An 18,217-nucleotide genomic window follows, 5' to 3' on the forward strand; every position below is an offset into this window, starting at 1 on the left:
CAGGATGAAAGCTTGAGTAAAATAACTGAGTTATACAGTGAAATGTTGTAAACACACATAATATAAAATGCTGCCTGTTCAGATACAGTGTGCTGACAGTGTTAAGCATCATTCAGCCGTCTGACTGATCTGGTAAATATCTGCACAAACTTGATCGAAATGATTTGATTTAACTCATTCGAGACCCACATTTCACTGAGTCGTGCACAGAGGAATTCAAAATGTAAAGTAAAAATAGCTGTGCAAAGGGCCGAGACCACTGCCGGGTCATTTCCAGACTGATGCCAGAATTTGAGAGGTTTGTCAAGATGATGCTTCAGCCCAATGGGTGGTGGTAGATCAGACCATGTGACAGTAGAGGACTGCAGTGAGAGTGGCCTTATGCCGTCCTGCGTGTAGCTGAGACTCTTCAGAATGGACCCCAAACACATCCGTCACATGTGAGTGAGCCCGAGGATAAAGGGCGGCCAGTTTGTGTTTAGAGACGACTGCTGAAGAAGGAAATGTGACACGGTGGTGACGTGTTATAGAAAGTTTGCAACCAGGGCCTTTGACAATAATCTGTACTGTCAGAGACTAATGCACACATAAATGCATTTACCCACTTTTGCTAATCGAACTGCTGTTTCCAGGGTGACGGGGTCTGTCTGCAGGTTATAATGGATGAACTGACTTTGTATTAATAGACTCTGCATGTTACTGAAGGTGGAGCTGTGGCACTCGAATCAGCTGCAGTAACTGAATTTTAGGCACTGAGTTGTGGCAGTTTGGGTTCAGTTCAGTTGTTATGCTGCAGTTCCTCTGAGTCAGGCACTGAACTGCTTGAGTTTCTGTCTGTTTATGGCTCTGATTGGGAGAAATCTTCTCAACTGTCAGCTTCAAGAAGCCATCGTCCAGCACTTGAGCTGTGCTCAACAAACGCCTGCATGTGGATGTGCTGTGCTAGAGGTAGATACATGCACACATCTGGTTGCACTGAAAGAAAGGAAAACACTGAAAACTGCCACTTTGTTACCTCAATATTAAAGTACAGCTCCCCCTGATTCCTGCTTACTTGTGTTTCAGCTGGAAACATAATGTTCCTCGTAGAAACAGTACGTTTCATTCCTGCAGAGCCCCCCGCTGCAGCTTCTTCTTTTATTGCAGCGTGTTTAGTTTCTTCTGCAAACAGAAAACAGTTTACCTGCTCAGAACGTCAAACACGTCCATGCTGGAATATATCATCCAGATTATCTGATGGGATTGCACTTATGTTTTACCTGCAGTGTGACTGTCACTTACAGGCCACAGCAGAGCAGAATAAGATTGACGTCTTCTGCTAAATGTCCCTCTGAAAGTTTCCTTTAAATATCAAACATATTCAGACTGCTGACGACACCAGTGAAACAAGGCTGCCGCCTCAGGCGCTCCCCGTCTGTGGGGCAACCACAAATGGACCTGATGGTTTTGAGACATTGGTCTGTAGCAGACAACTGCATTGTCTGGTTCACTTTAAGTCTCGTATAACAGGGATACTAATCATTTCCTCTGAGCCTCTTCTGCCTCCTCATCTTGTTTGTCTGTGTCCCGTCAGCGAGGACGTATGCAAACGTGGCTTCACTGTCATCATTGACATGCGAGGTTCAAAGTGGGAGCTGATTAAGCCTCTGCTCAAGACGCTGCAGGAGTCTTTCCCAGCTGAGATCTGTGTGGCTCTCATCATTAAGCCCGACAACTTTTGGCAGAAACAGAAGACGAACTTCGGGAGTGCAAAGTTCTCTTTTGAGGTCAGTGGGCTTTGTGTGTTTTACCCAAAACACGTTCAAAGGAAACCTTATTAACAGTAAGATGATTAGAGATTAGTGCTGTAATGCTATTTGTGTGGCAAACTGATAATAACTAATAATACTTTCAGGCATCTTTGATTTCCACAAGCTGCCATCATGATTTACGCATGTATTTATATATGTGGCACAGACGCTGCAGTCACTACACTGTAGTAAGCACATGAAGCACCGCAGGTAGTCAGAACTCACGTCTAACCTGTGTCTGTGTGAACAGACCAACATGGTGTCAGTTGAAGGTCTTGCCAAGCTAGTGGATCCCTCCCAGCTCACAGACGACTTTGAAGGCTCGCTGGACTACAACCACGAGGAGTGGATGGATCTCAGGGTGTCATTGGAGGAGTTCATGTCCAATGCTGTTCATCTGCTGTCCAGACTGGAGGATCTGCAGGTGGGGGCAGCAAAGGCTCAAAGAATGGGAGTAACTGCTATGGCCGATATGACCAGTGTTTCCTGTCTTCTGCAGGAGCTCCTGTCCAAGAAGGACTTTCCTGCAGATGTGGAAGGCTCTCGGCGACTGATAGAGGAACACACCCAGCTTAAGAAAAAGGTGAGTCACTATCAGTACAGGTGCAGACACAGTCAGAGACTTTGTTATCGCTCTAGATCGAGCTGTGCTAAAGCCAGCACAATTCAGTGTTCTCCTACTATTAATGAGAGGCTTGAACTGTGCAAAGCCACTGAAGCTACTCTCCTGCAGGTGCTAAAGGCTCCAGTGGAGGAATTAGACCAGGAAGGCCAGAGGCTGCTCCAGTGTATCAGATCGAGTGATGGCTTTTCAGGGAGAAACTGCATCTCAGGCTCAGCTGACTTTCAGAGCCTTGTGCCCAAGGTAAGCAACGTCCAGCCCAGCAAAGATCTCCCAGCATACACTTTTTTATTTAAGCTAAGGTTAACACAGGCTGGCCCCAAACAAGAATAGTAGCTTCTGTTGTGGTTTATCTATACTTTCTGATGCAAACAAAACTTTGAACCTAGACATGAGAATTGCTGTGGCACATTCAGATACTAATGCATCCATGCATGATGCTTGCAGATGCTTTTGGCCTTATATAAGAGTACTTACTGGAATATTAACTGCAAACCTGCAGGTATACTTTCATGCCTACATAATCAGGGCCCACATCGTACATGACCAGTAACGTTGACCGCTTTGAGGCCACTGTTGTTGTGATTTGGTGCTATAGATAAAAGTGAACTGAGTCTAGATGATTATTGACAGTTTTGTTCATAACTAAATGAAACTCACATCCTTCCAGCTGCTGAATGCTTAAAGCACATGGTATCATAACACAAGATTCAGTCCACAGCCTTATTTTTTCTCATTAGCCAGCTCGTTAGCAACCCTCATTATCTGACAAGTGCTGGCTGCATATTAGCTCATTAGCCAAAGGACTCCACAGGGAAAATTTGAGTGCAGAACTTGTTTGCATTAAGCACATGAAGTACATGTGCATTGCCTGCGTGAGCAGCATTTACATTGATGTATGAGTGTGAGACATCTTTCATATTTAAATCTGTGCTTTACGTTTTGGATTAAAGAGGATCATAAAGGCAATATCAAACCGGCCAATGGCATGCGAGTGAGAAGGTGAGGCTAAACTGTGGAATTATACACATGCAGGTGCTGTTTTGTTCCCCACTTGTGCACCTGCAGTACTAAACACAGCAGTAACACAGCAGTGTAAAAGACAGACGTAATGAACTGTTGGTTCAATCCAAAGAAAACCTGCCATCACATTCAGATCAGAAGTGATGTGCTGAATGAAATGTAAGACACACTCGATGAGCTTGCTGTTGTCATGTGACACATTGTGCTTTTCCTGACAGGTGGCCAGTCTGCTGGATAAGCTGCATTCCACCAGGCAACATCTCCATCAGATGTGGCATGTCAGGAAACTGAAGCTGGACCAGTGCTTCCAGCTGCGCCTCTTTGAACAGGATGCAGAAAAAGTGAGTTACACCTAAATATGATGAGAGTGTGAGGAAGGACGAGGCTGGGATGAGTACAAAGACATCAGGGGCCTGTGCTGGCGTGTGCACCAGCTCTGATATAATGCTGTTATGCATGCCTCATTCACCTGCACTGCTTTCTGTTAAACGCACTGGGGTTAGTATACCTGACCTGCAGACTAGAGCAGCCAGGGATTGAATGACCAGCCTTAGCTGACCTGTGCTACCTCCTGAGCTGCAGCCACAGTTCAGCATATCGAGGCTATCTTCTTCTTCTTTGGGTTTGACATTGAAAGATAAGGCTAAGTTTTCACACTGAGGTAGTTATCAGCTGGATAATATGTTGTTCGTCTGCTGTTTCGGCCTGGCAAACCTTCAATTGCCTTCAAGTTTCCTCAGATAATTTCAGGACACACTTTGTCGCTTGCTTGCGTTTCATACTGAGGTATGCCGGACTTTAATAACTCTTCAGAATCACCTTGTTGGTGCAAATATGCTTTTTATGATTATAGTCTAGCTGCTAGCAACAACATGCCTAAAACTACAATCTAAAACTGATGCTACATTGTCTGTTTTATTCCTCGAGGTTGTGCATGAATGCTTCATAGTTTGTGTGAAGTTGCTTAAAAATCAAATGTTCAGGTAGAAGGACGAGTGAAAAAGCACCACTTTAAAAATGACAGATCAGCTCCTTGGAAGCAGAAATCTGAGTATGAATGAAGTTCAAGACTTACACAGTTACTCGGGAAAGACAATGACTAAAAACCCTCTTACTGTCTGCACACCGAGGTCACACCTCATCTTCTAGGTCATGCTGTTTACTAGAGAACTGATTGGTCAGTACTCTCTTATGTACTTCCAGAGCTGTGCCGTATACAGTAAGTTACCATGGTGATGTAAAAGGTAAATCACCATTAAAACCTGAAAACCTCTGATTGTACCTGATAGAACGGGCTTCTCGTCCTGAGAAGTAGATGATGTGTAAACACCAAAGGCAGTGTAGCTCAACATCTATGAATAAACTGTCCCTTTGTGATGGAGACCTGTTGTTGATGGAGCCTCTGTGTACTGAGTCACACGTCATAATGAGACGCTGCCATCTAAAAATAGTTTCAGGCACTTTGACAAAAATAACCTAAAATCACAGAAGATTTACTTCATTCAGCACAGCTGCAAGCAGCTGCTCTTTACATCTGTACAGTCACTGTGTTGGGAAACTCCACTGTGGCCTGGATGAATCAGCCTGTGGCATTTCTCTAAACACAGGAATAAGTCGCAGTTATTCCAGTGGAAAATCAGCCAACATCGCTTTACTTTCTCCGAGTTAGTTGGAATTGTGAATGAATGTTAGAATTCCCGTCATTCCATTCATTAACATACCAGCCTGTTTACAACAGCTACTCCTGTTTCAGTCCAAAATGCTATATATGGACATTTCCCATATCAGGACCAGACTGTAGCTATTGTTCAAAGGCAAAGGTGATTATTATGACTTACTTTAGTTGTTATTCTGCTCGGGTGATGGGGATACAAAGACTGGCCTCACTGTTGTACAGGCTCACAGGCAGGTCCTGCTACATTAAAATACAGTAATTACTACGAAAGCTGCAGTTTTTATGTTCACGGAGGCACAGTTTATAATATCTTACTGTCAGCTTGTACCTCTGCCTCCTGATAACAGAGCTGTGTTGTTGATGGGAGCATAAAAGCGCCCCTCTCGTACACAGACAGACACTGGCGGCTTGCTCTGCTGCTCCATACAGAAATCCACATGCAGATAAATATTTACTGTAAAGCAAACAGAGAAAAAAGAGAAGGTTTTTGTCCACATCAGTGTTGTCACAGCGAGGCACTGTGGGGGTGTGTGGACCCGTTTACACCGGGAATCACTCAGCTCTCGCGGTCGGGCCGGGAAAACATTCAGGCCTGACGAGGCGTCTGTTTTGTGGAAAACGCTGCAAGAAAAATGGCTGTCTTGGTTGCCGTGGTTACCGCGAGGCACAATAACCAACCCGTATCTGCGTGAAAGGATGAATTCTTCATCATCCTTCAGGGTAGGCTAACTTTTTCTTAACTTTCCACACTGTAGACACTCAGCTGTGTATGTCTGTGTCTGCACTGAAGTCTTTGGGACTTTGGATTTGGAGGGATTCGGTGCATTACTGATAATGTTTTGTGTTATCACCAGTTTACATGTGGTGTGAATCATTGCACTGATCTGCTGTGTGGTCTGCCTGCAGATGTTTGACTGGATCAGCCACAATAAGGAATTGTTCCTGCAGAGCCACACGGAGATCGGCCGAGGTTACCAGCACGCTGTGGAGCTACAGACTCAACACAATCACTTCGCCATGAACTCCATGGTACACGACGCCTTCGTAGTTCTTTGCAAACCTCATTTATCATTTATCGTGTTGTAAAAATGACTGGCAGGTCAACTGGTTTAATTTCTGTGTAAACTGCTGACAGTTGGAGCAACAGTCTTTTGATGGAGGCTCTTTCTTCCCAGAATGCCTACGTAAACATCAACAGAATCATGTCGGTGGCGAGTCGTCTGGCGGAGGCCGGCCACTACGCCTCCACTCAGATTAAACAGATCTCAGGACAGCTGGATCAGGACTGGAAAAGCTTTGCTGCTGCACTTGACGAACGCTCCACCATCCTGGCCATGTCATCTGTCTTTCACCAGAAGGCTGAGCAGGTGAGATCCCAGGAAAACCTTCCCAGATGTTTCTGAGCAGATACTCACTTACCCAGCCTTCACAGGGGGGACGTCGGCCACCCTTTCTAACCGATGTAAGGACTTCTCTGTCACAGAGGACAAGCTGCACCTCTTACTGGTGACTGATCGGGTAACTGTCTAATCTAAAAGTCTCTCTGCAGTAGACACATGTCTAGAATGTAACATGCAAATGGGACATTTATGCTGTCTGATTATATTTAATAGATCAAACTGCTCTACTGCTGATTCTTGGAAGGTTGACATGGCAACAGATGGAACCTGTTTGATTCCTGCTGGGCCCTTGACATTAGCTACAAGAGAACATTTGAGAAAGCACGAGATGAAAGACAGGGAGAGAAGTGGGGACAGGAGAGGGATTGGATGACACTGACTCCAACAGAAAAGCAGATACGTGTTGACTCAGGAGGAAAAATGGAAAGAAAACTGGCAAAGCTACAGAAAGGATACAGTGAGAGTAGAGTGTGAAAAACAGGGAGGAGATAAAGTGGGTCTTCCTTTTAAGCCATGTAGACGGTTCTAAAGAGGCTGTTGAGAATGCATGTAAACAAAAAACTATGATGAAATAATGAGATAATAAAAAAGGATTCACAGGTCAGTTCAGCTTTATTTATAAAGTGCCACACCAGCCATCGCCTCGCTGGCATTGGTTAACTGTATGACTGGGATTTGCTGTGGAATATCAGACACCCTGTGCTTTTCACAGGTCAGAGCAGGTTCAGCCTCAGCACTGTGGCACATGTGAAAGGGTCCCGCATTAGACATGGGTCAGAACCACTCAGGCTGGAGCAGGGTGTCAGGGTGTGGAGGATGAGCTAATTGATAGTCTAACCTAAACCATCTGGGACATTAAGTTTTGGTCCATACGGCGATCCCAGGAGCTTTGGTATTCCCCTGGTCCAGATGTGGGAGGAGATGTCCAGGACGCCATGAGTACCATTTTGAGCATGGACTTGGCTGCTGCATCATTTTTGGCGTTTCTTTGAATTCAGGCCTCTGTGGGTTGATCATTTACACTTCCATCATTTGGATCATTTCAGCACTTTCTGCAGAATTTCCACCTGTTTATATATTTATATTTAAAGTTATCCATGAATTCTCCTTTGGAAAATCTTGTAATATATAGCATGTTAGAATTTTTGGAAATTTGCCTCCCAACTCTGACCCTGGTTGAGACGGTGACCTGGTTCAGAGGCAGATTTGATGAGATTTCCCAAACGTGCAGACCAGTATTAGTCTAGCTATAGCTCATGTGAGCAGGCACTGAGTCCTGCCACATCTGGACTCTGGCTGACCTTGACCTGCCTGATGTTAGGCCCAATATTTGTCCGAACTGCAGGACTTTATCTCAACACTACCACCTTAAAAATGAAGAAAACTGTTCTACTTTCATCAAGAGTTTGAAGCATTACTGTAGTGATGCAGAGAAGGGTAGATTAAACGCTCCCATACGGACAGTAAGCCACAAAAGGACGTTGATCATGGTTATATGGAACAGACCAAAGCTGACCCAGAATATCTGATACTGTCAAGGAACCAGAGAAACATCATTTTGTTGAATGAATCTTCTCATGAATGCACGCACTGTATGAATCCATCTGTGTCTGTTTCATTCATAAGTTTCTGTCTGAGGTGGAGACCTGGTGTAAAGTCTGCAGCGAGGGCGGGTTACCATCTGAGATGCAGGAGTTGGAGATTGCCATTCACCGTCACCAGAGCCTTTACGAGCAAGTGACCCAGGCGTACACTGAGGTAAACCGCCCAACCTACTCACTCAAATGAATGTTAGCGGCAGCTGAAGCTGACAAACATCACACAAAAACAAAGCACAACGCCGCTGTGTGCCTGCAGCGTCTGTGATCTGTGAAGAGCTGATCACTTTGGTAATGTGGTCACTCCACAACCTGTTTGTCTGGAAAACATTTAGGATTTAAAACATCTTTAATGTCCAGAAACTTCGCTGTAAATGATGTCACGTGTAAAAAACATTGAAATATTTGGGCTCCAGAGCCTCTTGTGGATGCTGCCAGTACTGCGGACTGAGACTGGCTGTGATGACAGGGTGCCATCGGGCAGTTGCTGCACTAACCCTTCAAGCTGTTGTGTGAAGACACTTCAGTAAATGTATTCTGTGCTCGCAGCAGCATTCTGGAGTTTTATCTTTAGACGGGGGTTAAATGAGTGAAGGTGAGAGATAGTCCCATGGTTGCTTTAAAGGAGGAGAGACTTCCTCTTTAGTGGGATCAGTCATGCCTGCAGTGGCTTCAGATCCTTTGGATTCTGGTTTTCAATAATCTGTACAACCATGTGACAAACATTGTTTTTTGCATACTTATGCAAATGTGACATGCACCATGCTAATTCATTTATAGAAGCCTTTCTCTTGGGTGGGCTGTACAGGTGCATCAGATATATTTTGCGACCTCTTTTTGACATTGTAGTTGTTGCTAATGAGCGTGTTGGATTTGTGCTGCAGTGGTCCCCTATGGCTGTGAGTAGTCTCGAGTCTCACAGTCATGGATTGCAGCTGCTGGGACAGTTTAGCTTGTTCTGCCTCATAGTCAGATCTGTTGCACACTAGAACACCACTCTAACCAGAACCCACAGCTGAGAACAAACTGGTTTGTGTGCCAGACTCAACGGGAACAAGGACTGCTGTCACTGCAGTTCAGGACACTGGTATTGGAGTTCTTAAGGTGAGGAAAGTGCAGACATCTGACTGTTGCCCCAAAGTTTATTATTACTTACATGTTTATTTCTTCAAGGAAAATGTGTGTTTCTGGTTTCACCCACATACGTGTGTAGATGCACTGGAGTGACATCACATTCTTAATCCATAAGGCTTTAATGGCCCACCCTTTGCAGCAACAGCAGCTTCCACTCTTCTGAGAGTGATTGTTTTCCACAATGTTTAGCAGAGCTCAGACATGTTGGACAAGAAGGTCTGGTCCCGGCTATTTCACCCTGAAGGTCTTCTATCGGGTTGAGGTCAGGACTCTGTGCTAGTCAGAGTTCTTCCACATCTAACTTGCTCCATGCTCAAGTCAGAAGTGCCATTATCCTGACAGCTTCCAAACCCAGATTCATCCATCGCCAGACGGAGAAGCATGATTCGACGCTCCAAAGAGCACGTCTCCACTGAGTCCAGTGCCGGTGTGCTTTACCCAACTGCATCAGATGGTTTGCGTTGTGTTTGGTGATGTAAAGCCTCAGAGTTGCTTAGCTATGGAAGCCCGTTCCATTAAGCTCTCTACAAACTGCTCTCGAACTAATCTGAAGTGCCACATGAAGTTTGGAGGTCATTAGCATTTGATGCTGAAAGTTGGTGACCTCTACACACTGTGCAAAGCATGGCGGACAAAGAAGCACTGTCGTCGGGGAATCTGTTAAAGTGTCACAAATAAGATAATCCTGTGATTGGTGGTCAGGGATTCAATTCATGGTCATGGTGACAAATCACAACAGCAGCTGGTTAAATGGGGCGTGTTGTATAAAGCTCTTTGAGCGCTCAGGTTGAACAGTTTGTAGGTGGCAGAGTCGTCTTTTTGTTTTATTGTAATGACCACAACCATACTTTAAATCCTAGAAACATATTAAGACTTTTACAGTTGGAGCACCGGTGACTGCTGCTCATGTGATTCATGTGATTTATGTGTTTGCAGGTGAGTCAGGATGGTAAAGCCCTGCTGGATGTCCTCCAGAGGCCTCTCAGTCCAGGCAACTCGGAATCTCTTACAGCCACTGCAAATTACTCCAAAGCGGTCAGTGTCCCTGTGTTACCAATAGGAAACATGCCTACACCATCTACCGATTAAGCTAACGTTTGTGTTTCTCTGTAGGTGCACTGTATCTTGGACGTGGTTCATGAGGTTCTTCACCATCAGCGGCGTCTGGAGAACATTTGGCAACATCGAAAGGTCCGATTGCACCAGAGACTGCAGCTCTGTGTATTCCAGCAAGATGTCCAACAGGTAAACACACAGCAATGTTCAGGGTGTGACCAAAAGGTTCTGAGAACAGATCCATAAAAACGTTATATTTCCGTCCTTCTTTTCTCATTGAAGACCAGCTTCTTTTTTCAGATGGTCTGCTATTTTTCCATCTATCAGTGGAAGACCCATTTTGCCCCGTTGCACTTGCGCCTCTGTTGTGATCTCCTGAGCTGTGTGGTGAAATCATGGCGCGCGTGCCTGGACATGTCTACAGGGTGGAGAATGATTACAGTTTTGATTTTGATGGAAATATTCTCATCCCATCCTAGCAAACGTCCCCGTGCTGGCCAACAGTGGGTAGCAGTAGCTGTAACTGTCGGGCAGTGTGGGCAGGGAACTCAGCGTGCCAATGCAAAGCCCACAGCAGTTTTGGGGGTCCCCCCACATGGCTTCCTGTGGGCAAGCTTGCAGTCCACATCTAGAGTGTGGGCATGCTGTGCATACATACACTGCAGGCCTACAATGGGCCCCACTGGAGACTCTACTTAGTGTGGACGGTCCACAGTCAGCCCATTCTATGGGCTCCCAGTCTGGGACCCCACATTTCACTGTGGCTCCAGTTTGACACATTGACACTCGTGCATCACCGACAGCAATGACCGATGTGTGTGTGATGAACGTACCACACGTTCTCTGCTGCCTTCTGTGTCTCCCACGTGTGTGGTGGGAACATTGTGGTGACAAAGTGCTCTGGTGTAAGCCCAGCGTCAGATAGTGAGGCACCAGGAGTGAGATACAACCAAGCACCGCATCATTCATCTCTGAATTCTGCCTGAGCAGCTTTTTGTTCTTTGTTAAATAAAATCACTAACATGAAACGACTTTCAGTGTCTCTGCATCAAACTTCAGCAATAGTGTGCTGGGCTTTAACACATGCATCCAATTCAGACGGTGCCACCTATAGGTTCAGTAAGGAACAGCAGGTACATGGTTAAACATTACTGTGCAAAAGTCTCAGCCTCCCCCACATTTCTTTATATTTTCACTTTAATGTAAGTGGACTTGAGCAATAGTTTTCCTTTAAAATCAGTAGTGGACTAAAGAGAGGTTAGTAATCCACTCAACACTGACCTATGACCTATGAGTCATGCAGGCAAAAAAAAGGTCCCAAACTCAAGGAATAAACCATCAAGTGAAAGCAACACAGTGAAGCACTTTCAGTCTTTATTGAAGCAGTCAGTGTTCTTTCTTTCCATTTATGTGTCACTGTTAGTATTTCCCATTTTTATTAAATAAAGAAAGTGAGGGGTGGCATTCTTGCACCTTACTCCATGTTTCAGTTGTATTTTCCACGTCTGAGTGTAGAGCTATGCTGTAAGGAAGAGCCGCACCAAACAGGAGAAAGCTCCGTACAGCTTTCCAAAGACTGAACGTCTGAGCTTCTACAAATTAACCTCACACATGAAAGCTAGCTGGCTATAAGCACGCAGGTGGTTGGGACGGTGACTGGCCTGGAATCACTAATGCATTTACCAGCTCAGCTCTGACAACATGCAGGTCCTGGTGGTGCCAGCGTTTGCTAAAAGCTGGCCAGGTCAGTCAGTGTGATGATGTGTGGTGAAGCTTTTGCACAGTACAGGAGGTTTTATTTAAGAATCCCATTTTGTTGAATTTTCATGCAAGGCCCAGCTGTACATATGTGTGTTTATATTTCTTTGGGGAAATATAAACACACTCTTTAACTTTTCTGGAGGACAGACACATATCAGCACATTGAATTCATTTGCACAGGCCTGATGTATCTGCAGCTCTGATGCATTTAGTGTATGTACAAACAGGCCTTGGCAGAGCGAGTTAGAGCTGCAAACTCACAGATGAATGCTCTAAGTTTTGGCGCCATGCAAATATTTATTTAACCCAGGGGAGACTGTGGGAGAGTGTTTAAGAGAAGTAAGAAGACAAAGAGACAGACTGAAGAAGAGATCATATCAGTGGGTTATAAATTCACTTAAAGCAGAGCTTTGCAAGTTGTACTTGTCATGCATCACTTTCTATGAGCCCCCAGAGGGAGAGGCACAGGCACAGAAAGTGAGAGAGCGACCTTATACAATCGTGCATAAATCACTAGAAAAGGCTGTTGCATATACATGACCCCAGAGATGAAGAGTGAGAGATGCAGACGTGAAGGCTGAGCGTACGATGTGTGCAGATCACCAAAGACAGTCCAGCTGCAGTTTCAGTCTGTGCACTGTGACCCTACACTGACGTCTCTGTGGCTCCAGCTGCTGCACTGACATCATGAGTGCACGCTGTTGCTTCAAGGCCTTGAAACACATAATTTGCTAATGTGCGACAGGCTGGATGTTAATCCTTAGGATCCAGAGGTTGCCTGAGCTGCTGGTCTTACTGGACAGAAGATGGGTTGCCTGGGTTCATATTTTATTGCAGCAGTCATGCATAACATGCAGAAATGAAGATGTGTCAATATTTCAGTATGAACATTTAATGGAAAGAATGGGCCTCTGTTAGTACACCGTGCACCTCATTTCCATTTATCATTGGAGATCTGAATGTCTTCAAATTATTGTCACTGTATTTACACAGCTATGTACAAGCTATATATACATATATTTGTCCTGCAGGAGACTCAGAGGGTAATGAGTGAGAGATCCAACATTTGGTTTCATGTCCAAACTCTGATTACATCATGTTTGTGCCTTAAAAAAGAGGCATCGATTTGTTTGATCTTACATGGCACACAGCAGTGGTAGCAGTGGAAACATTCTGACGTCACCAGATACAAGAATCAAGTGAACAAGTAACCAGTCAGCTGCAGGGAACCATACACTCGTAGGATTTTTCTCAGTTAACCAAACTGTGGAGGCGCAGGTTGACTCTGGAGTCTGTACATTGAAATTCCACGGGCAGGTCACCCACTACCCCCTTGTGGAAAGGAGGGACCACCACTATGCCACTTAATAGCCAATAATATATTTTAAGAAATCACAATTTCTTTCAGCAAATTATTTTAGTCAGAGTTTTAGTGGCTCTCAAACCTTTACAGGGCCAAAAACATGTTTTTTCATTGTTTATTCCCAGTCTCAGATGAACTGGAACCAGTACTGGGGTTACTGTCCAGGGGAGAAAAGGCTACAAAAGCCACAGAGCTAACAGCTCATAACACACTCGTATATGAAAAACATGGCATGGAGACATCCTGCTCTTCTCAGCTGCACTGACCTACATTTCCCACCCAGATCATGAAGGTTTCATTGATTTCATTCTTTATTCATGAGCTCTGAGACCATTTTGTGCATTTCTACACATGTCGGCAGAATAAGAGTTGGAAGTAGCAACGAGAGGTTTAGCAGGTGACCTTAAATCTTTGCTGTGTCTTCGGGATGATCTAAAGAAGGTGTTTTCTCCCGTCCAGGTGATGGACTGGATAGAAAATCATGGCGAGGCTTTCCTCAGCAAACACACGGGCGTTGGGAAATCCCTCCACAGAGCCCGAGCCCTGCAGAAGAGACACGACGACTTCGAAGATGTAGCTCAGGTAAGTTACTGGATTTGATCCTACTCTGAAGGCTCCTCTTCTCTGTTGTTTTGTTATGTTGTGCTGCAGTTTAGCTGAAAGGAGCAGGTCCAATTCGTCCAGGTCTTGTTAGCAGTAGAAATAAAAAAAGGTCAGCTTTGCCTAGAAGAAGCAAAAAAATCAGCCCAGTTTTTAATCACGTTTGTCTGCTCACTGTGCAAACATCTGTTAGTTATCTGCCCTGATTAATTCCAAATTTTCTAAACCACCGTGTCTGCTGGTGGAAGCATTAGGAAATGCTTTTACACGACCATATATGGTCAAAGGCTTTTCTGAAAGATCTGCAGAAGATGTTATCCACATCCATTCCTCAATTTCACCGCTGCAGTTTGTCATGTGTTAAACAAACAGCCGAGTGTTGGTACTGAAGACGATCAGTCCAGCCTTTCTGCTCCTAATCTCGTGCACGTGTGAAACTTCACATGAACAGCTCACTCGGCCGCCTAACTTTATCTTTTATTGTGTGTTTATTTTTGCAGTCCTAACTTTGGCGCTTTGGTCGGCTGTGGTTGGTTTTAATGTGAGATGAAAATGGATGTTGACTTGACTTTATATGCAGCTGAAGTTGTGAAGACTGGATCGCGTGTCGGTCAGATTTGGCCCCCTCGTCTGCCGGTGCACGGGGCCGTGTGGCGTAAAGTCCAAGGGCTGATTTATTTTTAGGCTTCAGACAATAAAGGTCCTTGTACAACATTATTGTTGCTGCGATGTTCTCTCTTTTTGTCATCTCTCCTCTGTCATTTTATTCTCTTCATATGGAAAAAAGTTTTGATCTTTTATTAAAAGTTTGCCCTTTTTGACTTCAGTCATGTCAGAGCTGTCTGTAAGTACCAGGAAGCATCGGTGTAACTGGAATCTATTACACTGGTTAATACAGTAAAGGGATAATCCCATAAAGAAGCGAGTGGTAATCCTATAAAGAGTAGTTGTATGATCGGATATTTACACTCTGGATTAGGATTATCCTTCAGATCACCAGTGTTTACATGTCTCTCTGTCCCTTCCCTCGTTAGTTCACTCTCCTTTTTGCAACATGGATACATTTAGCACATGTCAGATGAATATCTAAGTATATTTGCACAAACAGAAAGACGTGGCACATGTCTGCAAGTCTTGCTTTGTGATGTGATGCTGTGTCATTGCTCTCCTCATCTGATTAGGAACATTTGAGCCTCCCGAACATCAAACAGAATGACTCAAATACTATTTTACTCCCGCTGAAGTCTTCATCTTCCAACTTCTCCTCCCGGCTTTAAGCCTTCATTTCTTCAGAGAGCGTTGGCTCAGTCGCCTGCTTCACTACAAAGACGTGTTGGCTGATTAGGACGTCCTAATATGAAATATGATGACACTGAAAACTCTGTTAACAATGCAAATATGTGTGTACAACGTTTGGTATGTGGATTGTGTCTGTTTCACTTGGTTGTCCATGAGCAGTTACAGGCTTATTACAGGTGATTGGTTGTTGCAGCTTATTGACAAGATAACATTGTAGCCTTTTGTATGGAGTCTACATTAGGCTACGTTCACACTGCAGGCGAAAGCGCATCAAATCCGATTTTTCTGACCCTGTGCGACCATCTATCCGATCATGGTGTGACAGTGTGAACGGCACAAAGCCGATATTTTCAAATCCGATCTGGGTCACTTTCGTATGTGGTCCTGAATCCGATACATATCCGATGTTTCAGAAAGCGTTTGATGGTCAAGTCGTATTAAATCCGTCTTTTACGTCACTGACAGAAGACAGATGCCAATTATCAGCGCCGGAGAAGACATCACGAACACTTCCTGGCCATCCAGTGAAACTGTTGGGAAGACAACGTTGGAGAAACGTGAACATTTTATTTGAAATCTGCAGCTATCCTTTGAAGCAGCGCTCCTCTAAAACAGCAATAAGGATCATTATTAGGTTATCGACATTATTATGTAAATAACAAAATAACTTAAAGCAAAAATTGGGAAACGTGAAGTCTGAAGTCTTTACATTAAGGCCATCAGTCAAACATACTGTTGTAAAAAAAATCGGATTTGATCAAAAAATCGGATTTGATCAAAAAATCGGAATTGAGCATTAAGACCTGCAGTGTGAACGTAGCCTCTGTGTGGGAGCATTTATTTGATGTATTTATTGTGTCGGACCATCAGTCGACCTTTTGTCCAGCTCTCTGTGGGGGTTGGAGCCCCTCCACACTGTAGGGTGAGACGCGGGTCCACCCTGTGCAGTCATAAAGCTAACACAGAGAAACAGTCGCACACATATGAACACCTGCAGAATCACAGCGTGTAACCTAAATGCATAGTTAAGCTCCTAAGACCTGAGTGCATTTTTAATTTCTCTGTGCCGTTTGGGCTGATGGGCACCTGATGAATGTAAAAACAAAGAATCACCTGATTTTTTATTTTTTTTACCTGATATTTGTTTCTGAGAAAAATGAGATCCACATAAGAGGACATTAGTCTGTGGCAGTGTAATGTCCTCGTAAGTGGACATCAGGCCCTTGCAGAGACACTGCACATTAGTGGCAAAACACCAGGACCTGAAAAATTCAAAGAACAAAGGTTACGCCCTCTTCTATAAATGTATAAGGAATCTTCTGAAGGTGATTACATAATGGTTTTATTCAAAGTTTCTTACATAATATAAGAATTACTACACATAATGTCAGAAAACTGATACTAAAGATACTTGGATATCATTGGATGCTAAACAGGCCTTCGATAGAACTGAACGGCCGGTTCCATCTAATGTGGTTCCCAGATTGGGTTTTGGTTTGTGTTTCTCAAGAGGATCAGAATCTTATACACAGAGCCGATTGGCAGGCATAACAAATGGAATGACTTCTAAACCAATAACAGCGACCTGCCCAACAAGGGTGCCCTCCTCCACCAGTGCTGTTGGCCCTCGGCCTGGAGCACTGAGAGTACACCGAGCTTTGACTGGGATCCAATGAATGACAAGTGCATCTTATATATCTCTACCCCGATGATGTTCTCCTCTTCTTATCAAATCTGGCAGTATCTAAATACATCAAAATGGCGCCGGTGAGGTCGGCTGCCGTGCTGGATGCTCTGCCCTAACTTCTCCACTTTTTGCAGTTTTTCGTCACTTTTTGCTATATCTGCGATAATCTTGCATGGGCATCATGCAAAACACACAAATCCGCTACAGTAGAGACATTCTGGTTTCTATTGGTCTGCAATACGCAAACATTTCACCATGTTTAACTCCGGACCCAAACTGGCCAAAGGAGATCCTGAGAGAGAACAAAGGACGCGGCCCTAAGCGACGGCCTCGAGGTAAAAGAGCTGGCATCAGGAACAGGCTACGGGCTCGCGCACACCGCGCACCCATGCCCAGTATCCTGCTAGCCAATGTTCAATCCATCGAGAACAAGCTTGATGACCTCAAAGCCAGAATCAAGTTCCAGAGAGACATTCGGGACTGCAACCTCCTCTGCTTCACTGAGACTTGGCTGAACCCAGCGATACCAGACCACGCCGTGCAGCCGACGGGGTTCTTTTCGGTTTACCGCATGGACAGGACAATGGAGTCGGGGAAGAAAAGAGGTGGTGGAGTATGTTTGATGGTGAACAACAGATGGTGCGACAGCACAAACATCTCCCCACTCACACGCTCTTGCTCGCCCAATCTGGAGCTTTTGATCGTTAAGTGTCGCCCTTTCTATCTCCCTCGGGAATTCACTGCGGTCATTGCCTGCACTGTTTACATTCCGCCTCACGCGGACTCGGACACTGCCTTATGTGAGCTACATGAGGCTCTCACACATCAACAAACACTTCACCGAGATGCCGCACTCATTGTTATGGGAGATTTTAACAGAGTGAATCTCAAACGGACATTTCACAACCTTCACCAGCACATCAACTGCCCCACCCGGGGCACGAGGACATTAGACCACTGCTACACCCCGTTCAAGAACTGTTACAAGGCTCAACCCCTGCCGGCATTTGGAAATAGGACCATTCCGCCATCTTCCTCATGCCTGCTTACAAACAAAGGCTAAAGCAGCAACCACCAATCAGGAGGGAGGTCGCTCGCTGGACGGACCAATCGGTGGCCGCGCTGCAGGACGCACTGGATGACGCAGACTGGGACATGTTTCGGCGCAGCTCTGATGACATCAACATGTTTACGGAAGCGGTTGTGGGA

At 44.9% G+C, this 18,217-nt stretch overlaps 1 protein-coding gene across 3 annotated transcripts in view; it reads left to right on the plus strand.

Moving 5' to 3' along the window:
* Positions 1-18,217, plus strand: part of kalrna (kalirin RhoGEF kinase a) — a 150,884-nt gene that overhangs the window by 49,760 nt on the left and 82,907 nt on the right. For all 3 annotated transcript variants that reach the window (XM_085374813.1, XM_085374815.1, XM_085374814.1), the window contains exons 4-14: positions 1,574-1,766; positions 2,041-2,214; positions 2,290-2,373; positions 2,524-2,655; positions 3,654-3,776; positions 6,017-6,139; positions 6,286-6,477; positions 8,137-8,268; positions 10,179-10,277; positions 10,356-10,487; positions 13,882-14,004. In XM_085374813.1, coding sequence (XP_085230939.1) covers positions 1,574-1,766; positions 2,041-2,214; positions 2,290-2,373; positions 2,524-2,655; positions 3,654-3,776; positions 6,017-6,139; positions 6,286-6,477; positions 8,137-8,268; positions 10,179-10,277; positions 10,356-10,487; positions 13,882-14,004 — 1,507 coding nt within the window. The remainder of the gene's footprint in view (positions 1-1,573; positions 1,767-2,040; positions 2,215-2,289; positions 2,374-2,523; positions 2,656-3,653; positions 3,777-6,016; positions 6,140-6,285; positions 6,478-8,136; positions 8,269-10,178; positions 10,278-10,355; positions 10,488-13,881; positions 14,005-18,217) is intronic.

This window comes from Diplotaxodon limnothrissa, linkage group LG16, assembly GCF_057381915.1.
Source record: "Diplotaxodon limnothrissa isolate DT_005_m linkage group LG16, D_limnothrissa_male_GT1.1, whole genome shotgun sequence".
Taxonomy (NCBI): Eukaryota; Metazoa; Chordata; class Actinopteri; order Cichliformes; family Cichlidae; genus Diplotaxodon; species Diplotaxodon limnothrissa.